The 27815-nt window shown below is 51.5% G+C and overlaps 1 protein-coding gene across 2 annotated transcripts; it reads left to right on the forward strand.

The window, feature by feature from the left end:
* Positions 1 to 735: 735 nt before the first annotated feature.
* Positions 736 to 26411, forward strand: LOC115109501 (lysine-specific demethylase RSBN1L-like). 2 transcript variants are annotated; one of them, XM_065009786.1, is made up of 8 exons: positions 736 to 1218; positions 1473 to 1616; positions 1835 to 2517; positions 12105 to 12242; positions 14287 to 14429; positions 14633 to 14800; positions 14923 to 15031; positions 23042 to 26411. In XM_065009786.1, exons 1-8 carry the CDS (start codon positions 750 to 752, stop codon positions 24488 to 24490), a joined length of 3303 nt encoding a protein of 1100 aa, XP_064865858.1. In that variant the 5' UTR covers positions 736 to 749; the 3' UTR covers positions 24491 to 26411. The 2 variants fall into 2 exon arrangements, with proteins under 2 accessions (XP_064865858.1, XP_064865859.1); XM_065009787.1 differs by lacking the exon at positions 1473 to 1616.
* The last annotated feature ends 1404 nt before the right edge of the window (positions 26412 to 27815 follow it).

A 27815-nucleotide genomic window follows, 5' to 3' on the forward strand; every position in this document is an offset into this window, starting at 1 on the left:
GACGGACGTTTGTGATACAGACATCCCGAGTTGCGCAGCGATCTAAGGCACTTCATCTCAGTGCTAGAGGCGACACCCTGGTTCGATTCCAGGCTGTATCACAACCGACTGTGATTAGGAGTCCCATAGGGAGGCGCACAATTGACCCAGCGTCGTCTGGGGTGGGCTGGTATAGGCCGTCATTGTAAATAAGAATTTGTTCTTAACTGACTTGCCTAGCTAAATAAATAAAAAATACAGCCTGGGATTGAACCAGGGTCTGTAGTGATGCCTCTAGCACTGAGATAAATTGTTACTCAAAAGGTTGGTGTAGTGAGTACCCAAGCAAGGAAAAAAAATAGTCAAATGTGGATTCATATTTTTTTTACAGGAAAGACGCTCATACTCATATACTCATATATTCTCCATCGTCCAATCTCTTTCATGTATGTCACTATGTCAATGATATATCTCATATCACATTGATAGTGAGAGATGTTACAGTACAGTGGCAATGTCAATATTGTACTATATGCATTGTAACAGTGTAGCTGAGGTACAGGGTGCATAGTATAACATTGTATCAATCTGAGGTACAGGGTGCATAGTATAACATTGTATCAATGACAGCTAGACTTTCCCGTTTGCAAAGTGTTTACTGTTTTCCCCCCTCCACCCTCTTGTCTTCTGACGTACTACACAAGGGGTCCGCCCCTCCCTGTCTCTCACGCAGCAGTTACGTATGAGCGTAAAAAATAGAAACTTTCAAGATGGCTGAGTCCGTAGGATCCATGCATTTCGCAGCTAATGGCAAAATAAATCCCCCAAAACCCTTGGTACCCAAAATACCACCGGAGAGTCGACCACAGTCTTCCAACGATGTCTTCCCCCCACCGCCCAAGAAAGTCAGAATTGAGGAGAAGAGCTTGAAGCAAAAGAAATTGAACGGGGACGTAGTGTGCGCAGGGGAAAAACACAACGGGAAGCAGAGTTATGGAAGCCCAGCGAAATGGAGTTTCGGCCCGGCCAAGCCGAGCAACTCCACCTCGCCAGCTCCCGCACGAAAGATCTTCAAGATCAGCAACTTTCTCGCTTCTCCTTCGAAAGTGAAGAAACCGAAGGAGAAACGTCACAAGGAAAAAGAGAAGAGCACTAAAATGCAGAGCTCACTCCTGGAGAAAGTGAGCCTTCCGAGTTGCCATACAAAGACGGAGAATGGTGATGTAAAGATGTTACGAGGTCAGTCTTCTGAATAACGGATTTCATGTTAAAAGTCATGGAAACTAGGTTTTAAATTACTAAGGCCAGCTGATTGTAACATTAGTTACAGTGCCACTGTACAGTAGGCCTACATAATGCCACTAGGCCCAGCTGTTTATAATACTACTGACTGATAGGCCTACACTTGAGAAGTTGAATATGAATGACGTGTTGATTGATCATTATCAATATATTTGTTACTACATAATCTGTATTACATTTCAATTTTTAAGATCATACTGGCAAAGATGAGGAAAGAGAGAAGAAAAGGGAGAAGGATACTGATAAGGAGAGGGACAGGGAGAAGACGAACCACCCAGGGATGGTTGTGAATGATGTTGCGAGGGAGAATGGCGAGGTGAAAATGCCACTGAAAGGTATGGGTGAGAGAAGCTCTTCGTGGTGATTGCTTGGAGATTGATGCCATGTTTGTCATTCCCATGTCAGAGGTGTTCACACTGTTTTAGTTTCCCTCTCATAATACATTTAGTCTATGGCTGTGAAGTAGCTAGGTCATTTACCAGGACTAGTGCCTTCAAGATGTATGCACATCTTATTTACACCTGTTGGTTTACACGTCTTCTCTTCCATGCAGACTCGACAGAAAAGCCTAAATTCAACTCTGAGGACGAGCTCCTCTTGAAAAAGTTAAAGAAGAAGAAGAAAAAGAAGCACAAAGACGGAGAGAGGGAAAGACGCAGCCGGCCCAAGATGTACCACCGCTCCAGCCAGACTGTGTGTTCGGGTGTATCTGTGGACCTGCCTGACCTGCTCAACACACCAGACAGAAGTAACAACAGCAGCAATAACAGTTTCTTCCAAACCTTCCCAAGTCCCCATCAGGATTCTTCCAGCATCACCACTAGTACTTCTGTGTCCACCTCCACAGCCTCCATGGTCAGGGAGAGGTTGGGCTATGGCTCCCCCCTCCACAGTGCCCCGTCCCTCGGCATGGCGGTGCTGGAGTTTGGCAGTCTGATCCACGTGGAACAGCAGGCCAATGGCGGAGCCTTGGTGGCCCACGCCTACACCCAGCAGCTGGCCTGTCTCTCACCGGCTGAGATGCAGCGCTTCGCCCAGGAGTTTGTCACCCTGTCATTCAGCGAGGACCAAGCTGACGCCGCCCATTACGTCATGGGCATCATCCATGGAGCGGCCTCCTACCTACCAGACTTCCTGGACTACTTCTCGTACAAGTTCCCCAACGCACCCGTCAAGATGGAGGTGCTGGGGAAGAAGGATATAGAGACCACCACCATGACCAACTTCCACACTCAGGTCAGTGGATGGATGAGAGAGAATGCTTTATAATGCTGGTATAATACTGTTGTGCTTTATAAGCATCCCAAAGAATCACCACATCCGTACCAGTCACTTCCACACACTGGTGCCGATGTTGTGTATGTGTGACTTTGAAGTGCATGTGGTTTTTGTAGCCCGGCGTCTTCACGGGACTAGCCACTCCATCTGGGCCATACCAATTTTGTTTACATTTAGGCTTTGTTATCTTTGCTCCAAAGTCGTTGGTGAATCTTTGACGCTCCATATGTTGTTAGATTATTGCCTGGATGAGGGTTTGAAAGAATGAATAATTGTAGCGAATTCAGGGGGCATTTTCTACCAAAAGTGAACATACTCAATGACGCTGACCCGGCTGCTGTATTTACCCTAGAATAGTTTTTTTATGCTTTATTTTCCTTACAGTAGGAAAGCATTGGGCTTCTTCCGACAATCCTCGCTCCTCTTTACCTGTAAATCTCTCTTTTTAATATGAAAACCCGTCAGGATTCCAACTTGTTGAAGGGTAAATGTGTTTTAATTTTTTTATTTAACCTTTATTTAACTAGGCAAGTCAGTTAATAACAAATTCTTATTTTACAATGATTGCCTAACCTGGCCAAACCCTCCCTAACCCGGACGACGCTGGGCCAATTGTGCACCACCCTATGGGACTCCCGATGTTAAGCTTAAACACCACAGGAGTTACATCTTGTTTATCCCAATTAAGATAAAGGGCTTAATCTCTACATTTAAGATCATGTTCACATCACAAACACAATGTTAGCTAAGTTGTTTTGATTGTAAATCAAGGAAGTAATTAAAAACACAGAATTGGAAGAAGACATGAGTGACAAAATATACTTTTATTTGTTTGAAATCAGTGCACATATCACGCATGCAGGAAAATTAAATTGTTTATCAAATGGAACATTCAAAGGCTAATATGAATTGATCAAAATGCAGTCGGAGCGTTCAGCTAAGGGCTTTTGTGCACAGAGTGAATCAAGAGGAAGGGGAGAACACTGACTAATACATCAAATCACATTGTATTGGTCACATACACATATTTAGCAGATGTTATTGCAGGTGTAGCTAAATGCTTGGGTTCCTAGCTCCAACAGTGCTGTAGTTTCTAACAATACACACCAATAGACACATCTAAAAGTAACAAAATGGAATTAAAAATATATAAATATTAGAACAAGCAATGTCTGGGTCCGGAGTATAAGTGTGTATGTGTGTAATGGGATGTATGGACAGTATGTGGATGGAATATTTAGTGTGTGTGTATATATATATATTACTGTAATAGTTTAATAGAATTGCATTGACTAGACTACAGTATATACATATGAAATGAGTAAAGCAGTATGTAAATATTATTAAAGTGACCAGTGATTCCATGTTTATGTGTATAGGGCAGCAGCCTCTAAGGAGCAGGGTTGAGTAACCGGGTGGTAGCCAGCTAGCGATGGCTATTTAACAGTCTGCTGCCCTTGATATAGAAGCTGTTTTTCAGTCTCGGTCCCAGCTTTGATGCACATGTGCTGATCTCGCCTTCTGGATGATAGCGGGGTGAACAGGCCGTGGCTCGGGTGGTTGATGTCCTTGATGATCTTTTTGGCCTTCCTGTGATATCGGGGGCTGTAGGTGTCCTGGAGGGCAGGTAGTGTACCACCGGTGATGCGTTGGACAGACAGCACCACCCTCTGGAGAGCCCTGCTGGTGCGGTGCAGTTACAGTACCGGGAGGTGATACAACCTGACAGGGTGCATCTATAAAAGTTTGTGAGAGTCTTACATGCTGACCAGACCGGACACGTTGCGTGCGTCACAAAATACATTTAGATATCAATGTTATTCAATTATTGCACCCACACTGCTCGCTCGCGCCAACGAGCGTCTGCGATGCCAAGGGCTAAAATAGAAGTCAGTTCTATTTCTGACGCAGATCACGCTGCAAGTCCTGCCTCTCCCATCTCCTCATTGGTTTATAAAAGCAGGTACCCACGTGCCATCTCCTCATTGGTTATACTCACGTGGGTGATTGAAAGACGAACTGTTTTGCCGGTCGTCGTGGTAATACTATGATGCCGATCACCATATATGTTCAAATATGAAAAAGCCTGGAAGGAGGAGAGATGACTAGAAACGATTCGGTTGGCTGTTTTATGTGTGGATTAATTGTCAGAGTAGAGGACCTTGTGCATTTCAAGTAAAATAACAACACAATGTTTATCCCCAGGACAAATTAGCTAGCAAGTGCAAGCTAACTAGCTAAAGTGCCATACATGTTTAATGCTTTTCGACCTGTTCCCAAATTAATGTCATTGGTTCAGAGTTTTTGATATTTTAACCTGCGTGTCGTGATAGCGTTTGGTGTAGGGTGACAAATAAATGTGCGCACGATAGCGCACGATGGCGCAGGCGGTTTGGGTTCTGTGTTAGGGGCCAAGCTACATTTTTTCAGCCTCCTGAGGTTGAAGAGGCGCTGTGTGGATAGACCATTTCAGGTTGTCAATGTGTATGCCGAGGAACTTGAAGCTTTTCACCCTCTCCACTGCATCCCCGTCGATGTGGGTGGGGGCGTGCTCCCCTGCTGTCTCCTGAAGTCCACGATCAGCTTTTGTTGACATTGAGGGACAGGTTATTTTCCTGGCACCACTCCGTCAGGGCCTCATTGTTGGTAATCAGGCCTACTACTGTCATTGCAAATTTGATGATTGAGTTAGAGGCATGCGTGGCCACATGGTCATGAGTGAACAGGGACTACAGGAGGGGGCTGAGCACGCTCACTTGTGGGGCCCATGGGGATCAGCGTAGTGGATGTGTTGTTGCCTATCTTCCCCACCTGGGGGCGGCCCGTCAGGAAGTCCAGGACCCAGTTGCACAGGGCGGGTTTCAGACCCAGGGCCCCAAGTTTAATGATGAGCTTGGAGGGTACTATGATGTTGAAGGCTGCGCTGTAGTCAATGAACAGCGTTCCTACATACGTAGTTATTCCTCTTGTCCAGATGGGATCGGGCAGTGCGATGGCGATTGCATCGTCTGTGGATATATTGGTGCGGTATGGAAATGGAAATAGGTCTAGGGTGTCAGGTAAGGTGGAGGCGATATGATCCTTAACTAGCCTCTCAAAGAACCTCATGGTGACAGAAGTGAGTGCTATGGGGCGATAGTCATTTAGTTCAGTTACCTTTGTTCCTGTACCAAAGAAAGTAATGGTGGATATCTTTAAGCAAGTGGGGACAGCAGACTGGAATAGGGAGTGATTGGTAGTGCATTCAGTCAAAAGTTTTAGAACACATTCAAAGTTTATTTTTCATTTTTATTTACTATTTTCTACATTGTAGAATAATAGTGAAGACATCAAAACTATGAAATAACACATGGAATCGTGTAGTAACCAAAAAAGTCTTAAACAAATCCAAATGTATTTATATTTAAGATTCTTCAAATAGCCACCCTTTGCCTTGATGACAGCTTTGCACACTCGTGGCATTCTCTCAACCAGCTTCAAGGTAGTCACCTGGAATGCATTTCAATTAACAGGTGTGCCTTGTTAAAAGTTTATTTGTGGAACCGTTGTGGGTGAACGGATGATCTCCGCATTTGTACTTCCCACTGTAAAGCATGGAGGAGGTGTTATGTTGTGGGGATGCGTTGCTGGTGACACACACTAACCAGCATTGCTACCACAGCATTATGCAGCGATACGCTATCCCAACTGGTTTGGTCTTAGTGGGACTGTCATTTGTTTTTTTGACAGGACAATGACCCAACACACCTCCAGGCTGTGTAAGGGCTATTTGACCAAGAAGGAGAGTGATGGAGTGCTGCATCAGATGACCTGGCCTCCACAATCACCCGACTTCAACCAAATTGAGATGGTTTGGGATGAGTTGGACCGCAGAGTTTAGGAAAAGCAGCCAACAAGTGCTCAGCATATGTAGGAACTCCTTCAAGACTGTGGGAAAAGCATTCCAGGTGAAGATGGTTGAGAGAATGCCACGAGTGTACAAAGCTGTCAAGGCAAAGGGTGGCTATTTGAAGAATATATTTGGATGTGTTTAACACTTTTTTTGGTTACATCATTCCATATGTGTTATTTCATAGTTTTGATGTCTTCACTATTATTCTGTAGGAAATAGTAAAAATAAAGAAACACCCTTGAATTGGTAGGCGTGTCCAAACTTTTGACCGGTAGTGTATGTCTGTAAACAATCCAGCCAGCTTGTCTGCGCGTGCTTTGAGGATGTGGCTAGGGATGCCGTCTGGGCCAGCAGCCTTGCGAGGTTTAAAGCGCTGAAATGTCTTACATCGGCCATGAAGAACGAGAGCCCACAGTCCTCTGGAGTGATGTCGGTGACACTGTGTTATCCTCAAAGCACCTGAAGGTGTTTAGCTTGTCCGGGACCAAGATGTTGGTATCCGTGGCTTGGCTGGTGTCCCTTTGTAATCCATGATTGTCCTTGCCACATACGTCTCGTGTCTGAGCCGTTAAATTGCGACTCCACTTTGTCTCTGTACTGACACTGTTTGTAATGTTTGATTGCCTCACTTGAGGGCATAACTGCACTGTTTGTTTTTTACTGTGTCTGTTTGCGTCTCAATGAAAAATTGTGCTGTATAAGCTTGAAAAATAGTAATATAGTTAAATAAACACTACAGAGGGACAAACAATTGAACACAAATAATTATATTTCTATAATTAATTGAAAATGGACAGAGACTGGTTGCTGGCTCCATCATGCCCATCCTGTAAGGAGCGGAGGACAGGGGGCTGCAGAGTCCCAGCCGGGCACGGGTTTAGAGGGCACGGACAGAGGCCAAGCTGGTGGAGTAGCCTGTAAGGAGCGGAGGACAGGGGGCTGCAGAGTCCCAGCCGGGCACGGACAGAGGCCAAGCTGGTGGAGTAGCCTGTACAGGAGCGGAGGACATGGGGCTGCAGAATCCCAGTCGGGCACGGACAGAGGCCAAGCTGGTGGAGTAGCCTGTACAGGAGCGGAGGACAGGGGGCTGCAGAGTCCCAGTCGGGCACGGACAGAGGCCAAGCTGGTGGAGTAGCCTGTACAGGAGCGGAGGACAGGGGGCTGCAGAGTCCCAGTCGGGCACGGACAGAGGCCAAGCTGGTGGAGTAGCCTGTACAGGAGCGGAGGACAGGGGGCTGCAGAGTCCCAGCCGGGCACGGGTTTAGAGGGCACGGACAGAGGCCAAGCTGGTGGAGTAGCCTGTACAGGAGCGGAGGACAGGGGCTGCAGAGTCCCAGCCGGGCACGGGTTTAGAGGGAACGGACAGAGGCCAAGCTGGTGGAGTAGCCTGTACAGGAGCGGAGGACAGGGGGCTGCAGAGTCCCAGCCGGGCACGGGTTTAGAGGGCACGGACAGAGGCCAAGCTGGTGGAGTAGCCTGTACAGGAGCGGAGGACAGGGGGCTGCAGAGTCCCAGCCGGGCACGGGTTTAGAGGGCACGGACAGAGGCCAAGCTGGTGGAGTAGCCTGTACAGGAGTGGAGGACGGGGCTGCAGAGTCCCAGCCGGGCACGGACAGAGGCCAAGCTGGTGGAGTAGCCTGTACAGGAGCGGAGGCCTGATGCATGTAGAGGTGTGGACTGGATGGTGGGGTGGGGTACTCCTTGAAAGTAATTGGCAGCTTTTTGTTTTTGCATCACTCTTTTTGAACTGTGTCTCCTGAAATGGCAAGCATCCTTACTGTCAAAAATATAATGAAGTCAAATCCAAGTTGTTCGTGATATACACAGGATACCTTAGTGTAAACAGTGAAATGAAATGCTTACTTGCAAGCTACCTGTCAACATAGCCCTTGATAATTAATGACTCTCAATTCCATTTCATTACACGTAAGTCATTGGACCAAGGCGTCTTCTGTATGGGGGTTAGAGTTACTACACGGCCATGTTAGAGCACGTGTTTACGGAAAACAGACGGAAGGCAGAGACCACTACCTGTGGTAATTAGCTATCTACGTCTTGTGTGTGAGATAGAGAACAGAAGACGGATGCCACAAACGTGTTGTCACTGGAAAAATACTGTCAGTGACAACTGTTAAAACTGGTCAAAACAGTGTGTGTATTTTGATGTGATATGAAAGTAGAGGGATTTATGTTTCTAGAACCGTACCGTAGTTGAGAATCGATTCACGTTTAGCTTGAGTATTTGGCTGTTTTGGCTGCCAGCCAGTTGGCCTTTACACAGAAGATGTAAGGTCCTTGGACTATAAGGAGAAACTTTAGGCTCCTTTAGTTCATTGTTGGACTACCTCTCAACAGTGCAGTGAAATGTCAAAAACAAAGAGCACAATAAGGCAAGTGGTAAACAGCTATTAAAAGGTCTAAAAGTAGTAGTAAAACCTAGTAGTAATGGTATGTACTGTGAAATGTGCTATGTCAACAAGTAGATGAAGTGAGCAGTACATATAAATAATATCAGCAGTGATGTGAGTGTGCGTGGGCAAGGGCTGTGACTTTAGTGGAGCGGTAGGGAGCAATGCTTTGTCGGAAGCAATACTGTCACAGAGTCAGTGGAAACTGTCTCTTACGGTGCAGGTGAACAGCAGATTGTGCAGGTGGACAGCCAGGCTTTTTAAGTCTTATGGCCTGGTGGTAGATGCTCCGGTACCGTCTGCCAGACAGAAGCCAAGAGAACAGGCCGTGGCTGAAGTCCTTGGTGATCTTCCGGGGGACGGTGCAGCTGCTTTTACAGGCGGTGATGCAGCCAGATAGGATCTTCTCAGTCATGCATCTGTAGAAGCTGGTGTCTTTCAGGACAAGGCTCCCATCTAGATGCACTCTGTGACAACTTGCTATGGAAATAAGGGGGGGAGTTTATTGATGAGTATAAGATGTAAAATGTCATCACAGTGAGCAAATTGGGTGTGTAGATGGAACATTTTAAATGAACCGTGTCTAACCTTTACCTAACATCTCAACTCTCTCAGCACATTATAACACACACAAGCATAAGCAAGTGCATGTTTATTCAATGTCTACATCTAGCTAGCCACATTATTCATTTAAGTAATTTAAAGCTATCTGACTAACTAGCTGGGCAACAAAACTTAGGCCTGCTATAAAATCACACTAGGATTTCAGCCTAGTATGGAAATATTGGGGCTGACATGAAGAGACAAACTATTTTGACAACCTGTCAAAACATGCAGCTCGCTACTGTAAGTACTGTAGCTAGCTAGCTAAGTTGTTAGCCAACTGTACTCGTGATGATCGTACCTGCTAGTGATAGATGTTCCAATTGAAAACAGCAGACAACTTCTGATTTCAGAAAAAGATAATATAAGCCGCGAACGTTTTAACTTTACTGTTGGATGAAATGTTTGTTAGAGACAGAGGAGAGGCACTCCTCTTCTAGTTCCGGACACTTCCATAGCTCTATTCTCATTGGTCAATTCTTGGTAACGTCTTGATTGCGCTGGCGTCTCGGATTGGTTGGTAGGTGCAATTTTTGGTTACCTCTTGGTTGTAGACGGCGATATGATTGGTTGTCACAACCAGAAATTTCCTCGACTCACTGTTGTCAGGGGTCCTCACTAGATGCATATTAAATACATGATTGGAGATGGAACACCTCAAGGATGACCCAATCAGCTCATTCTCTTCCCTCCTATGTTTGTGAAAGCTAGGCTATGCGTGACTTCTTAACTCTGCACTAGGTCCTGCTAGTGTGACTCCTTGATTCTTCTCCGAGTGTTTTTATTTCCGTTCAGAATCTGCATTTATATTTCCCCCCGACCAGGGACTCTTACTCCTGTATCCTAGCAACCCTGTTTCCTTCCTCCCTGCAGATAGCTTGAAAGGTCTACTGCTCTCTCAGAGACGTCACGTGGTTGAACATTCAGCGATGCTGAAAATGAAAAGCAGTCACTTACTACTCGACTTGATTCCATCATGTGAACAAACCCTGCAGGGTGTTGAAGGGTTATTAGTGAGCTTCTGTTACCATTAGTAGCTGTGTGTATTGGGCCATGAGAGAGACACCTGCTACAGTTAATGTTGCTGACATTAATGGATTCTTGATGGATAGATAGTCAGCTTGTCTTGCGATATAATGTGTTACGGTGTTAACAGTCCATTTCTGCATGATGGGAAGAAGATGATGAATCAGCCGAGTGCTTGTATTTAGGTTAAACTGTGTTGTCAAAATTACAGCAACAATTCTCACCTCAGTGGTTATTTTTACTCACCAGAAATTTGCATGGTAAAAGAAAAGTTGAAAAGGGAGTTTGTTGAATTGTAATCTTCTGTCTGTTGGTAGATGTCTTTCTAGCCTTATTTACTATTTCAGCAGCTGTGTATCTGATGCTAGTGTCTCTCTTGACTCCTACTTCCAGAGCACTTACAGTGGGGCAAAAAAAGTATTTAGTCAGCCACCAATTGTGCAAGTTCTCCCACTTAAAAAGATGAGAGAGGCCTGTAATTTTCATCATAGGTACACTTCAACTATGACAGACAAAATGAGAAGAAAAAAATCCAGAAAATCACATTGTAGGATTTTTAATGAATTTATTTGCAAATTATGGTGGAAAATAAGTATTTGGTCACCTACAAACAAGCAAGATTTCTGGCTCACAGACCTGTAACTTCTTCTTTAAGAGGCTCCTCTGTCCTCGACTCGTTACCTGTATTAATGGCACCTGTTTGAACTTGTTATCAGTATAAAAGACACCTGTCCACAACCTCAAACAGTCACACTCCAAACGCCACTATAGCCAAGACCAAAGAGCTGTCAAAGGACACTAGAAACAAAAATGTAGACCTGCACCAGGCTGGGAAGACTGAATCTGCAATAGGTAAGCAGCTTGGTTTGAAGAAATCAACTGTGGGAGCAATTATTAGGAAATGGAAGGCATACAAGACCACTGATAATCTCCCTCGATCTGGGGCTCCACACAAGATCTCACCCCGTGGGGACTGGATGATCCAGAAGAAGATTGGGAGAATGTCATATGGTCAGATGAAACCAAAATATAACTTTTTGGTAAAAACTCAACTCGTTGTGTTTGGAGGACAAAGAATGCTGAGTTGCATCCAAAGAACACCATACCTACTGTGAAGCATGGGGGTGGAAACATCATGCTTTGGGGCTGTTTTTCTGCAAAGGGACTAGTCTCCAGATCTCAACCCCATAGAAAATCTCTGGAGTGAGTTGCAACAGCCCCAAAACATCACTGCTCTAGAGGAGATCTGCATGGAGGAACGGGCCAAAATACCAGCAACAGTGTGTGAAAACCTTGTGAAGACTTACAGAAAACGTTTGACCTCTGTCATTGCCAACAAAGGGTATATAACAAAGTATTGAGATAACAAAAGTTTATATTGACCAAATACTTATTTTCCACCATAATTTGCAAATACATTCATTAAAAATCCTACAATGTGATTTTCTGGATTTTTCTCTCTCATTTTGTCTGTCATAGTTTAAGTGTACCTATGATGAAAATTACAGGCCTCATCTTTTTAAGTGGGAGAACTTGCACAATTGGTGGCTGACTAAATACTTTCTTGCCCCACTGTATCTGTCCATTCACATCTCCCATTCTGTGTCTGTCCCCAGGTGAAGCGTACCTACTCCCAGGGGACGTACCGTGCGGGGGCCATGCGGCAGGTCAGCCTGGTGGGGGCCGTGGACGAGGAGGTGGGAGACTACTTTCCCGAGTTCATAAACATGCTGGAGGAATCGCCCTTCCTTGAGGTGGGTGTAGAGTATAGGTCCTCTCGGATCCCAAACATCCGAATTGGATCCGTTAAATTCCTCCCCGACAGGATCCGGTAATAAAAAATAAATAATCTATGTCCGATTTGGATCTGAGGTGGACCAGATACGACCCAAAACATGTCACACCTGAGAGAGAATAAGATCCAAATTGGGTCGGCCTGTATCCTACCAATGGATCCGAAATAATATATATTTTTTAAATGCAGCTTTTTTGCAGCACAAGACAGCAAATGTTTTTTTACCTTTATTTAACCAGGCAAGTCAGTTAAGAACACATTCTTATTTTCAATGACGGCCTGGGAACAGTGGGTTAACTGCCTGTTCAGGGGCAGAACGACAGATTTGTACCTTGTCAGCTCGGGGGTTTGAACTCGCAACGCTCTAACCACTAGGCTACCCTGCCGCCCCGATTTGATTTGTCTGGCAGTGAACTTTAACGTTTATTTTCAGTTGTATCTAAAATAATTGATCTGTAGTCTCCAACTTAGTATTTTCATAATAACATCCCTGTAGTTAGATGGAGAACATGAGGTTTTCAGAAATGTTTCCTTATTTCTGTTGATCAAATATTTGAGTAAGATTCAATTCTTTGTGATGCTCATCGTGTGCCAGAATGAGAGCAGTGAATAGTTCACTTTTGTCTGTAACCTAATATTTTATATACCTATTTTACTGAGCAACATTACAATCTAGCCTATTTAACTGTTTTGATCAACATTGATTTAGACTAAAGCTAGGCTATAGCCTGTGACCTGCAAGCTTCAAATAGGCTACGGAAGGATGGCGTCTCCCATCAGTATTCCCGTGTCATTTCCAACAATTGGGATTTGTCTAGATAAGTTTTTCCGCTATGACAGCGCTATAATTGAATGTAAAATATTTTGACGTTTTCAGAGATCTGTTTTGTTTCTGTTGACCAGTTCTTTTGTGGTGATTTTTAAGACTATGAAAATCACCACATTATGTGGTGAGTGCTGTGTGTTAGACAAACAGTACAAGTCAAAAGTTTGGACACACCTACTCATTTATTTTTTACTATTTTCTACATTGTAGAATAATAGTGAAGACATCAAAACTATGAAATAACACACATTGAATCATTTAGTAACCAAAAAAGTATTTAGAAAAGTCTAAATATATTTAGATTTAAAGTCAAAGTAGCCACCCTTTGCCTTGATGACAGCTGTGCACACTCTTGGCATTATCTCAACCAGCTTCACCTGAAATTCTTTTTCAACCGTCCCACATATGCTGAGCACTTGTTGGCTGCTTTTCCTTCACTCTGCGGTCCAACTCATCTCAATTGGGTTGAGGTCGGGTGATTGTGGAGGCCAGGTCATCTGATGCAGCACTCCATCACTCTCCTTCTTGGTCAAATAGTCCTTACACAGCCTGGAGGTGTGTTTGGGGTCATTGTCTTGTTGAAAAACAAACGGCAGTCCCACTAAGCGCAAACCAGATGGGATGGTGTATCGCTGCAGAATGCTGTGGTAGCCATGCTGCCTTGAATTCTAAATCAATCACTGAGTGTCACCAGCAAACACCATCACACCTCCTCCATGCTTCACAGTGGGAACCACACATGTGGAGATCATCCGTTCACCTACTCTGTGTCACACAAAGACATGGCAGTTGGAACCAAAAATCTCAAATTTGGACTCATCAGACCAAAGGACAGGTTTCCACCAGTCTAATGTCCATTGCTTGTGTTTCTTTGAAATGCATTCCAGGTGACTACTTCATGAAGCTGGTTGAGAGAATGCCATGAGTGTGCAAAGCTGTCATCAAGGCAAAGGGTGGCTACTAAAATATATTTTTATTGGGTTAACACTTTTTTGGTTACCACATGATTCCATATGTGTAATTTCATAGTTTTGATGTCTTCACTATTATTCTACAACTTATAAATAGTAAAAATAAAGAAAAACCCTTGAATGAGTAGGTGTGTCCAAACCTTTGACTGGTATTGTAAATATATCAAAGTAAATGAGGTGATGTGTAACTGTGTGTGTGGTCCCAGCGTACCCTGCCCTGGGGCACGTTCTCCAGCCTGCGCCTGCGGAGTCCCACAGAGAGTGATGATGGGCCCATCATGTGGGTCAGACCAGGGGAACAGATGATCCCTGTGGCTGACATGCCCAAGTCTCCCTACAAGAGAAAGAGGTGTGTTGCGTTGTTTTGGTAGGCTTGGTAGGGACAAGAACCAAGGCATGGCAGCAAGCCACCAACATGACATAAGACATTAGACTTAATAGCTGACAACAATGAAGTAGTCCGAGGTATCTTAGAATTTGTTATCCTTATGCCACATCCTTTGGCATTTTGTTACTACTTTTAAGGTCAATTTACATTTCCCCCTGTTCCAGGTCAACCAATGAGATCAAGAACCTGCAGTACCTGCCGCGGGCAAGCGAGCCCAGGGAGATGCTATTTGAGGACCGGACCAGAGCCCACGCCGACCACATCGGACAGGGCTTCGAGAGACAGACCACCGCCGCCGTAGGGGTGCTCAAGGCTGTGCGCTGTGGAGAGGGGTGGGTACACACCTGGCCTTTGTACCCCTGATCTAGTACACACACACACAGTCCTTCCATATCTGTACACACCTGAGCTCCTCTTGCTGACAGTGTCTCTCTCCCCTTGACTGTCCCTGTAGTGATGCTCCTGCCAGGATTACCAAAGACGTGGTGTGTTTCCACGCTGGAGATTTCCCTGAAGTGGTCCAGAGGCTCCAGCTAGACCTGTACGAACCACCCCTCTCACAGGTACTTCTAAGATCAATGGATTCTACATGGATCATTAGAATAGATTATTAACCAATGATTGTGTGTCAATGGTGGCTTTAACCTACAAAGTAATCTCCTCTACTGCCCCTTTCACTCCTCCTTTTTTGCTCCCTCCCACCCACTCAACCACCCACTCACTCAACCACCCACCCACTCGCCCACCCACCCACTCTCCCACCCACCCACTCTCCCACCCACCCACTCTCCCACCCACTCTCCCACCCACCCACTCAACCACCCACTCACTCTCCCTCCCACCCACTCACTCTCCCTCCCTCCCACCCACTCTCCCTCCCACTCACCCACTCTCCCTCCCACCCACTCTCCTCCCACTCACCCACTCTCCCTCCCACTCACCCATCCACTCACCCATCCACTCTCCCACCCACCCACTCACTCTCCCACCCACTCACTCTCCCACCCACCCACTCACTCACTCTCCCACCCACTCACTCTCCCACCCGCCCACTCTCCCACCCGCCCACTCACTCTCCCACCCACTCACTCACTCTCCCACCCACTCACTCACTCTCCCACCCACTCACTCACTCTCCCACCCACTCACTCACTCTCCCACCCACTCACTCACTCTCCCACCCACTCACTCACTCTCCCACCCACCCACTCACTCTCCCACCCACTCACTCTCCCACCCACTCACTCTCCCACCCACTCACTCTCCCACCCACTCACACACTCACTCACTCACTCTCCCACCCATCCACTCACTCTCCCACCCACTCACTCACTCTCCCACCCACTCACCCACCCACTCACTCTCCCACCCACCCACCCACTCACCCACCCACCCACTCACTCTCCCACCCACTCACTCTCCCACCCACCCACTCACTCTCCCACCCACCCACTCACTCTCCCACCCACCCACTCACTCACTCTCCCACCCACCCACCCACCCACCCACCCACCCACCCACTCTCCCACCCACCCACTCTCCCACCCACCCACCCACTCTCCCACCCACCCACTCACTCTCCCACCCACCCACTCACTCTCCCACCCACCCACCCACTCTCCCACCCACCCACCCACTCTCCCACCCACCCACTCTCCCACCCACCCACCCACTCACTCACCCACCCACTCACTCTCCCACCCACTCACTCTCCCACCCACTCACTCTCCCACCCACTCACTCTCCCACCCACCCACTCTCCCACCCACCCACCCACTCACTCACTCTCCCACCCACCCACCCACTCACTCTCCCACCCACCCACCCACTCACTCTCCCACCCACCCACTCACTCACTCTCCCACCCACCCACTCACTCACTCTCCCACCCACCCACCCACCCACTCTCCCACCCACCCTCACTCTCCCACCCACTCACTCACCCATCCACCCACTCACCCACCCACTCACTCACCCACCCACTCACTCTCCCACCCACCCACCCACTCACTCTCCCACCCACCCACCCACTCACTCTCCCACCCAACCACCCACTCACTCTCCCACCCACCCACTCACTCTCCCACCCACCCACCCACCCACTCACCCACTCTCCCACCCACCCACTCACTCACTCTCCCACCCACCCACTCACTCACTCTCCCACCCACCCACTCACACTCCCACCCACCCACTCACTCACTCACTCTCTCTCTCCCACCCACCCACTTACTCTCCCACTCACTCACTCTCTCTCTCCCACCCTCCCACTCTCCCACTCACTCTCCCTCCCACTCTCCCACCCACTCACTCACCCTCCCACCCACCCTCCCACCCACTCACTCACCCTCCCACCCACCCTCCCACCCACCTCCCACCCACCCTCCCACTCTCCCTCCCACTCTCCCACCCACTCACCCTCCCACCCACTCTCCCTCCCTCCCACTCTCCCACCCACTCTCCCTCCCTCCCACTCTCCCTCCCACTCTCCCACCCACTCTCCCTCCCACTCTCCCACCCACTCTCCCACCCACTCTCCCTCCCACTCACTCTCCCTCCCACCCACTCTCCCTCCCACCCACTCTCCCACTCACTCTCCCTCCCACTCACTCTCCCTCCCACTCACTCTCCCTCCCACCTCCCACTCACTCTCCCTCCCACCCCTCCCACTCACTCACTCTCCCTCCCACTCACTCTCCCACCCTCCCACTCTCTCTCCCTCCCACCCTCCCACTCTCTCTCCCTCCCTCTCTCCCCCTCTCTCCCTCCCTCTCTCCTCTCCCTCTCCCTCTCTCCCTCCTCTCTCCCTCCCTACTCTCCCTCCCCCTCCCCTACCCTCCCACTCTCCCTCCCTCCCACATGCCCACTCTCCCTCCATCCCACATGCCCCTCTCCCTCCATCCCACATGCCCACTCTCCCTCCTTCCCACCCTGCCCACCCTCCCTCCCTTCCCACCCTCCCACTCTCCCTCCTTCCCACCCACCCTCCCTCCTCTCCTTCCCACCCACCCACCCTCCCTCCCTCCCTCCCACCCTCCCTCCCTCCCTCCCTCCCACCCACCCACTTCCTCCCTCTCTACCCACCCTCCCTCCTTCCTTCCCACCCACCCTCCCTCCCTCCCTCCCTCCTTCCCACCCACCCTCCCTCCTTCCCACCCACCTTCCCACTTCCCTCCCACCTTCCTCCCACCCTCCCTCCTTCCCACCCACCCTCCCTCCTTCCCACCCACCCTCCCTCCTTCCCACCCTCCCTCCCACCCACCCTCCCTCCTTCCCACCCACCCTCCCTCCTTCCCACCCACCTTCCCACCCTCCCTCCCACCCTCCCTCCTACCCTCCCTCCTTCCCACCCACCCTCCCTCCTTCCCACCTTCCCACCCCTCCCTCCCTACCCACCCACCCTCCCACCCACCCTCCCTCCCTCCCCCTCCCACCCACCCACCCTCCCCTCCTCCCTCCCTCCCACCCTCCCTCCTACCCTCCCACCCACCCACCCTCCCTCCTACCCACCCACCCACCCACCCTCCCTCCTACCCTCCCACCCTCCCTCCCTACCCTCCCTCCTACTCTCCCACCCTCCCTCCTACCCTCCTCCTACCCTCCCACCCTCCCTCCCTACCCTCCCACCCTCCCTCCTACCCTCCCACCCTCCCTCCCTCCTACTCTCCCTCCCTATCTCCCTCCCTCCCACCCTCCTTCCTTCCTTCCCACCTCCCCCTCCTTTCCTTCCCACCCTCCCTCCTTCCTTCCCACCCACCCACCCACCCTCCCTCCTTCCCACCCTCCCTCCTTACTCTCCTCCCTATCTCCCACCCTCCCTCCCTATCTCCTTCCCACCCACCCTCCCTCCTCCCACCCTCCCTCCCTCCCTCCCTCCCCTCCTTCCCTCCCTCCCTCCCTCCCACCCTCCCTCCTACCCTCCCTCCTCCCTCCCTCCCTCCTACCCTTCCCTCCCTCCTTCCCACCCACCCTCCCTCCTTCCCTTCCTTCCCCTCCTTCCCACCCACCCTCCCTCCTACCCACCCACCTTCCCACCCTCCCACCTTCCCACCCACCCTCCTCCTTCCCACCCACCCCCCTCCTTCCCACCCTCCCTCCTTCCCACCCACCCTCCCTCCTTCCTTCCCACCTTCCCACCCTCCCTCCCACCCTCCCTCCTACCTTCCCACCCACCCACCCACCCTCCCTCCTTCCTTCCCCCTCCTTCCTACCCACCCACCCACCCACCCTCCCCCTCCCTCCCACCCACCCACCCTCCCTCCTACCCACCCACCCCCTCCCTCCCTTCCCACCACCCTCCCTCCCACCTTCCCACCCACCCTCCCTCCCTCTCCTTCCCACCCCCCTCCTACCCTCCCTCCTTCCCACCCTCCCTCCTTCCCACCCTCCCTCCTCCCACCCTCCCTTCCCACCCTCCCTCCCTTCCTTCCCACCCACCCTCCCTCCTACCCACCCACCCTCCTTCCACCCACCCACCCACTCCACCCACCCACCCACCCTCCCTCCCTCCCTCCCTCCCTCTCCCACCCATCTCCCCTCCCTCCCTCTCCTTCCCACCCACCCTCCCTCCCTCCCTTCCTTCCCACCCTCCCTCCCTCCCTCCCCTCCCTCCTTCCTTCCCTCCCTCCCCCTCCCTCCTTCCCACCCACCCCCTCCCTCCTTCCCCTCCCTCCTACCCACCCCCCTCCCTCCCTCCTTCCCACCCACCCTCCCTCCTTCCCACCCACCCTCCCTCCTTCCCACCCACCCTCCCTCCTTCCTTCCCACCCACCCTCCCTCCTTCCTTCCCACCCACCCACCCTCCCTCCTACCCTCCCTCCTTCCTTCCCACCCCTCCCTCCTTCCCACCCACCCTCCCTTCCTACCCACCCACCCTCCCTCCTTCCCCCACCCACCCTCCCACCTTCCCACCCACCCTCCCACCTTCCCACCCACCCTCCCTCCTTCCTTCCCACCCACCCTCCCTCCTTCCCACCTTCCCTCCTTCCCTCCCTCCCTCCTTCCTTCCCACCCACCCACCCTCCCTCCTACCCTCCCTCCTTCCTTTCCCTCCCTCCTACCCACCCACCCTCCCTCCTACCCACCCCCCCCTTCCCACCCACCCTCCCACCTTCCCACCCACCTCCCACCTTCCCACCCACCCTCCCACCTTCCCACCCTCCCACCTTCCCACCCACCCTCCCTCCTCCTTCCTTCCCACCCACCCACCCTCCCTCCTACCCTCCCTCCCTTCCTTCCTTCCCACCCACCCTCCCTCCTTCCTTCCCACCCTCCTCCCTCCCTCCTCCCACCCACCTCACCCTCCCTCCCACCCACCCACCCTCCCTCCCTTCCCACCCACCCTCCTACCCCCACCCACCCTCCCTCCCTCCCTCCCTCCTACCCTCCCCCTATCCCTCCTACCCTCCCACCCTCCCTCCCACCCTCCCTCCTACCCTCCCACCCTCCCTCCCTCCTACTCTCTCCCTCCCTATCTCCCTCCCCTCTCCCTCCCTCCTTCTCTTCCCACCCACCCTCCCCCTCCTTCCTCCTTCCCACCCTCCCTCCTTCCTTCCTTCCCACCCACCCCCCTCCCTCCTACCCACCCACCCACCCTCCCTCCCACCCTCCCTCCTTCCTTCACCCACCCCCCTATCTCCTACTTCTCCCTCCCCATCTCCTACTCTCCCTCCCTACCCTCCCTCCCTCCCACCCACCCTCCCTCCTTCCCCTACCCACCCCCTCCCTCCCTCCCACCCTTCCTTCCCTCCCACCCTCCCTCCTTCCCACCCTCCCTCCTCCTTCCCACCCTCCTCCTTCCCACCCTCCCTCCTTCCCTCCTCCCTCCACCCACCCTCCCTCCTTCCTTCCCACCCTCCCACCTTCCCACCCACCCTCCCACCTTCCCACCCACCCTCCCTCCTTCCCACCCACCTCCCTCCTTCCCACCCACCCTCCCTCCTTCCCACTTCCTTCCCACCCCCCTCCCTCCTTCCCACCCTCCCTCCTTCCTTCCTTCCCACCCTCCCTCCTACCCACCCACCCTCCCTCCTTCCCTCCCACTCCCACCTTCCCACCCACCCTCCCACCTTCCCACCCTCCCACCCTCCTTCCTTCCCACCCACCCACCCTCCCTCCTACCCTCCCTCCTTCCTTCCCTCCTCCTTCCTTCCCACCTCCCTCCCTCCTACCCACCCACCCTCCCTCCTTCCCACCCACCCTCCCTCCTTCCCACCCACCCTCCCACCTTCCCACCCACCCTCCCACTCCTTCCCACCCACCCTCCCTCCTTCCCACCCACCCTCCCTCCTTCCCACCCCTCCCTCCCTCCTTCCCACCCTCCCTCCTTCCCACCCTCCCTCCTTCCTTCCCACCCTCCCCACCCACCCACCCACCCTCCCTCCTCCTACCCACCCACCCTCCCTCCTACCCACCCACCCTCCCTCCTACCCACCCACCCTCCTCCCACCCACCCTCCCACTCCACCCACCCTCCCACCTCCCACCCACCCTCCCACCTTCCCACCCACCCTCCCACCTTCCCACCCACCCTCCCTCCTACCTTCCCACCCACCCACCCTCCCTCCACCCTCCCTCCTTCCCTCCCACCCTCCTCCTCCTTCCCACCTCTCCCTCCCTCCTACCCACCCACCCTCCCTCCTCCCACCCTCCCTCCTTCCCACCCACCCTCCCTCCCACCCTCCCTCCCACCCTCCTCCTACCCTCCCACCCTCCCTCCCTCCTACTCTCCCTCCCTCCTACCCTCCCTCCTACCCTCCCTCCCTCCCTCCTACCCTCCCTCCCTCCTCCCACCCACCCTCCCTCCCTCCCACCCTCCCTCCCTCCTACTCTCCCTCCCTATCTCCCTCCTACTCTCCCTCCCTCCCTATCTCCCTCCCACCCACCCTCCCTCCTTCCTTCCCACCCTCCCTCCTTCCTTCCTTCCCACCCTCCCTCCTCCTACCCACCCACCCACCCTCCCTCCCTCCTCCCTCCCTCCTACTCTCCCTCCCTATCTCCTACTCTCCTCCCTATCTCCTACTCTCCCTCCCTATCTCCTCCCACCCCACTCCTCCCCCTCCTTCCCTCCTCCTTCCCTCCCTCCCTCCTTCTCCCTCCCTCCCTCCCTCCTTCCCTTCCCACCCCTCCCTCCTTCCCACCCACCCTCCCTCCTTCCCACCCACCCTCCCACCTTCCCACCCACCCTCCCACCTTCCCACCCACCCTCCCTCCTTCCCACCCTCCTTCCTTCCCACCCTCCCTCCTACCCACCCACCCACCCTCCCTCCCACTCTCACTATCTCCCACCCACCCTCCCACCCTCCTACCCACCCTCCCTCCCTCCTACCCACCCTCCCTCCTCCTACCCACCCTCCCTCCCTCCTACCCTCCCCTCCCTCCCTCCTACCCTCCCACCCTCCCTCCCACCCACCCTCCCTCCTACCCTCCCACCCTCCCTCCCACCCTCCCACCCTCCCTCCCTCCCACCCTCCCTCCCACCCACCCTCCCTCCCCCTCCCACCCACCCTCCCTCCCTCCCTCCTACCCTCCCTCCCTCCTACCCACCCTCCCTCCTACCCACCCTCCCTCCTACCCACCCTCCTACTCTCCCTATCTCCCTCCCACCCACCCTCCCTCCCTCCTTCCCACCCTCCCTCCTTCCCTCCCTCCCTCCTTCCCTCCCTCCCTCCTCCTCCCTCCCTCCCTCCTCCCTCCCTCCCTCCCTCCTCCCTCCCTCCCACCCTCCTTCCCTCCACCCTCCCTCCTTCCCTCCCACCCACCCTCCCCTCCCACCCACCCTCCTTCCCTCCCTCCCTCCCTCCCACCCTCCCTCCTTCCCTCCCTCCTTCCTTCCCTCCCTCCCACCCTCCCTCCCACCCTCCCTCCCTCCCTCCTACCCACCCTCCCTCCTTCCCTCCTACCCACCCTCCCTCCTTCCCTCCTACTCTCCCCTCCTACTCTCCCTCCTTCCCTCCTACTCTCCCTCCTTCCCTCCTACTCTCCCTCCCTCCTACCCTCCCTCCTACCCTCCCACCCACCCACCCTCCCACCTACCCACCCTCCCACCTACCCTCCCTCCCACCCACCCTCCCACCTACCCTCCCTCCCACCTACCCTCCCTCCCACCACCCTCCCTCCTACCCTCCCACCCACCCACCCTCCCACCCACCCTCCCTCCCACCCACCCTCCCTCCCTCCCTCCCTCCCTCCCTCCCACCCACCCTCCCTCCCTCCCTCCCTCCCTCCCTCCCTCCCTCCCTCCCTCCCACCCTCCCTCCCTCCCTCCCTCCCTCCCTCCCTCCCTCCTACCCACCCTCCCTCCCTCCTACCCACCCTCCCTCCTTCCCTCCTACCCACCCTCCCTCCTTCCCTCCTACCCACCCTCCCTCCTACCCACCCTCCCTCCTTCCCTCCTACCCACCCTCCCTCCTACCCACCCTCCCTCCTACCCACCCTCCCTCCTACTCTCCCTCCTTCCTCCTACTCTCCCTCCCTCCTACCCTCCCCACTCTCCCTCCCTCCCACTCTCCCTCCCTCCCACTCTCCCTCCCTCCCACTCTCCCTCCCCCACTCACTCTCCCTCCCTCCCTGTAGTGTGTGCAGTGGATAGATGATGCCAAGCTGAACCAGCTGAGGAGAGAGGGCATCCGCTACGCCCGTATCCAGCTCTACCACGACGACATCTACTTCATCCCCAGGGGAGTGGTGCACCAGTTCAAGACTGTGTCTGCTGTCTGCAGCCTGGCCTGGCACATCCGCCTCAGACAATATCACCTGGACCAAGAGAGGGAGGAAGAGGAGGAGAGCTGTACTTCTACACAGGCAACAAGTCAAGTCATAGAGGAAGCGGAAGAAAGTGAGGAGGAGGAGGGAGGGAAAGAGGACACTCCTACACAGCCACAGACGCACATAAAGACTGAGGAGGCAGGGGCAAGGACGCCCGTACAGGAGCCGCCGTCAGTTTGCAAGGAGGAAGAAGACACACGGGAGGAGGGAGCGGAGAGAGGAGGCTGTACAGCTACACTGGCATTCCCTTTGGTCAAGGAGGAGAGAGGGAAAGGAAACACAGTCACAGAAACACTACTGGAAATCAAGAAAAGAAAGGAGGATGATGACCATCACAAGATGGAAGAGAGGGTGAGAAAAAGAGCAAGAGATGGCACTACACCCACACAGATGCCACCACAAGTGCTGATGGAGGGAGATGGAAAAGATAGTGAACTCTCAAAGGCATCACAGCAGGCTGGCATAGAGAGAGACGAGGAAGAAAGACATCAGAAGACACCTCCACAAGTCCAGAATGAAAGGCAGAGGGTAATAGATTGTAGCACAGCCACACAAACACCTCCACAAGTCAAGAAAGAGAAGGACAAAGGGAAGGGGAAAGATTTGGAGAAAGTGGAGAGGGAGAAAGAGAAGAAGGAACAGGGGAAAGAGAAGGAGGAGCGGGGGAAAGAGAAGAAGGCGAAGGTGAAAGATAAGGACAGAGAAAGGGAGAGAGGGAAAGATAAGGAGAAGGATAGAGTGAAGGAGAAAGATGAGAGTGTTATGGAAATCACCACACAAACAGAGATATCTCCACCCATTAGGAAAAAGGAGGATGAGGAGAGGAAACACACACATCAACCCCAACACACCCAGAGGGAGAAGGGAGTGAGGGAGACAGACACTGCCTCAAAGACACAGCCTCAAATCAAGAAGGAACGAGACAGGGACAGAGGTGGTAATGGTGCACAGACACAGTCTCACACACGGCTAGAGAGAGAGGAGGGCAGAGAGAGCAGCACACACAGACACAAACCCTCTCATGGAAAGAAGGACAGAAATGGGTATAGAGAGGGGAAAGAGGGTAACCCATCCACACACCCCAATCCAGGGAGAGAGGAGGATGGGAAGGTTCTCTCTCCTAGACCCACACCCTCTCATGTGAAGGAAGGAAAGAGAGATCGAGAGGTCAACCATAAGGACGAGAGGAAGAAACCTCACCCTGCCCCTAGCTGCCCCCTCGTACCACAAACCCCCACGGACACTCGTAACCTTTGACCTCTTTAAGCCTATGGATGCACTCCAAGCCCCGCCCCTCTCCCTGGCAGACAGGTCTCACCACAGTGACTGTCGAGGCGCTCGCTCCAAGTCTGAGAGTCGGACACTAGCGCCCTCTAAAGGACCAAAAGTAAAGGACACGACACACACCAAACCTGCAGTTCCTCTCCAGGACACGAGGCCGCAGCACTCGTTGAAACACCCCCTGAAACCACACACCACACATCCACAGCATAAAGACTTTTTATTATGAACGTGTAGTTCTCTCTATTGTACAACTTACTTAGCCTTCTCCAAGATCTGTTGCTGCTTAAGCAATACTATAATTGACATGCCATAGTACATACACAGAGGAGTTGAATTGGCTAAGGCATATACAGATCTGGGATCAGGCTACAACTTACAGTAAGGCCCTGTTTGGAACTTTGAAATGCATCCTTTCTTTCTTCCTCCATTCCTTGAAGTAATTACTGGTCTAATACAGTTGGAGGGTAAAACCTAGTCCAACAATGGACTAAAGGAGCCTAAAGTTTCTCCTTATAGTCCAAGGACCTTACATGTTCTGTGTAAAGGCGAACTGGCTCTGGCAGCCAAAACAGCCAAATACTCAAGCTAAACGTGAATCGATTCTCAACTATGGTACGGTTCAAGAAACATAAATCCCTCTACTTTCATATCAAAATAATTTCACAAATGGAAAATATACGCTTACTGTAGACTGTTTAACCGGTGTTAACAGCTACAGCCGGAAGTATTTTTCAGTGACAACAAGTTTTTGGAGTCTGTTTACCATTTACATAACTAATTAGCACAGGTACGCCTCTATCTTCCGTTTGTTTTCCATAAACAAGTGAAGTAACATGGAAATAGGGCTGTGTGGGAACCCTCATCATATTTAGGTGTGTAGTAATTTAGCCTTTTAAAAATTATTATTTTGTTGCTAATATGAAAAGATGCGTTCCTTATGTTTCCAAAACCATACCACAAGCGACGCATTTTAACGTTCAGAACGAGCGTCGGGGTTCTTACAACTGCCCTGGCCACAAGATACTATCGTCAATAGGCGCTACGGTAGTTAGCCTCTGAATGTGTGACAAACCCAGGTGTTACACCACGTAGTGCCCTCTCTGAGGAAGGATGCATTTCATAGCGTCTGAAGAGGGCTGAAGAAGGAATGTACGCTAAGTAGCTCACTTCACGTTTGTTAGTGAATCTACGTAGGTTCTTTCTATGAAAAGCGTTGTGACCCGTGCGTTAGTGCCTGTGCACTACTTAGCTACACTATGTTCTTCAGGCACCTATTCTAGGTACCCAATGGCTCAGTCCCAAAACAGCTCCTTTGTCTTCTCCTAGCCTTTCCCTCTTTAAAGTTTGCAGATCTGAAGGGACTGGTTAGTTGTATGTAGGCAATATGTTTCCCCATCTAGGCTCAATTACAAATCGACTCCTAACCCCAAACCCTTGAAGTCTACACTAGACTATACTGAAGTGGTTAATAGGGATAGGGCTCTATTTGGAATGTAGAACTAGCCTTCCTGTATGCTATGGGGAGCTTCTACTATATTGCTTATACCTATCCAGGCACTTCAGGTTTGCCAACACTGAAGGGCTCAGAGCTAGGGGCTATTTTTGGACCAGTCTTATATGATTCAACACAGGGCTGTAAATGATACTTACCGAATCTGTACAGTATAGATGTACTTGTACTGATGTGAGAAAATGTATACATAAATGCATATATTTTTTGTAAGCTGAGTTTTATTTTCCATAGAACTTATTTATATCATTTTCAGTCTGTTTTTATTTCAGATGTATGTGAGAAACTCTGTTGTAAATGCCTTTGATCTTCTGAGATTAAGACTTGGTAGTGTGATTTATACTCTGACCAGAACCTTTCAATAAAAGGTTCCTAATATTACAATGGTCTCTTCATTGTGCTCATTCAATCTGTATGGCGGTGGTTCAGCGCTATAGATATTTAAAGGCAATGTTAGAAAACAGTATTCACAGTAAACACTGCATATGTCGGCTCAATCGCAAATTACATTTAAATTGTACTGAATAAAGATTGAATCGATCCCTTAGTTAAACTAAATTGACCCCAACTCCGATCGCACACACTGACAACCCCCAATCATCCAAATAATGTAGTTACATTTGATTTACATAATGCATGTCTGTCACTCGGGACATAATACCAGGCACACCACACATTTCTTTACAGAATCATCCATAGTGCTACTGCCATATGAGTATTTACATTTTAAGTGGAACTCTCAACCCATACCATGGGCCCTACAGACAAAGCCATGACTGGGAATATCCCAAATCCCCTTCAGTGTCTACAGATCTCAGTGAACCTGATCTGATAGGCTGCTGACACAATGGCATTTTGTGTCTGAGAATTTTGGATGGAGATGATGCTTTTTCAATAGGTGCCGGATGAATGACAACGGATGATGATTCTCTGACAAAAAAACGCAGTCTTTTGACAGACAAACTCATCCGATAATAGTTGACTTGAGTTGTACTTTTGACGGACAATGATGTACACTGTGGCCAGTTTATTAGGTACACCCGTATCGTACTCGGTCGGACCCCCCTGAAGCCTGAATCCTTCGGAGCATGGATTCTGCAAATCAAATCAAATTTATTTATATAGCCCTTCGTACATCAGCTGATATCTCAAAGTGCTGTACAGAAACCCAGCCTAAAACCCCAAACAGCAAGCAATGCAGGTGTAGAAGCACAGTGGCTAGGAAAAACTCCCTAGAAAGGCCAAAACCTAGGAAGAAACCTAGAGAGGAACCAGGCTATGTGGGGTGGTCAGTCCTCTTCTGGCTGGGCCGGGTGGAGATTATAACAGAACGTGGCCAAGATGTTCAAATGTTCATAAATGACCAGCATGGTCAAATAATATTAATCACAGGCAGAACAGTTGAAACTGGAGCAGCAGCACAGCCAGGTGGACTGGGGACAGCAAGGAGTCATCATGCCCGGTAGTCCTGATACATGGTCCTAGGGCTCAGGTCCTCCGAGAGAGAGAAAGAAAGAGAGCATACTTAAATTCACACAGGACACTGGATAGGACAGGAGAAGTACTCCAGATATAACAAACTGACCCTAGCCCCCCGACACGTAAACTACTACAGCATAAATACTGGAGGCTGAGAAAGGAGGGGTCAGGAGACACTGTGGCCCCATCCGATGACACCCCCGGACAGGGCCAAACAGGAAGGATATAACCCCACCCACTTTGTCAAAGCACAGCCCCCACACCACTAGAGGGATATCTTCAACCACCAACTTACTGAGACAAGGCCGA

Source organism: Oncorhynchus nerka, linkage group LG25 (genome assembly GCF_034236695.1).
Source record: "Oncorhynchus nerka isolate Pitt River linkage group LG25, Oner_Uvic_2.0, whole genome shotgun sequence".
NCBI classification, from domain to species: domain Eukaryota; kingdom Metazoa; phylum Chordata; class Actinopteri; order Salmoniformes; family Salmonidae; genus Oncorhynchus; species Oncorhynchus nerka.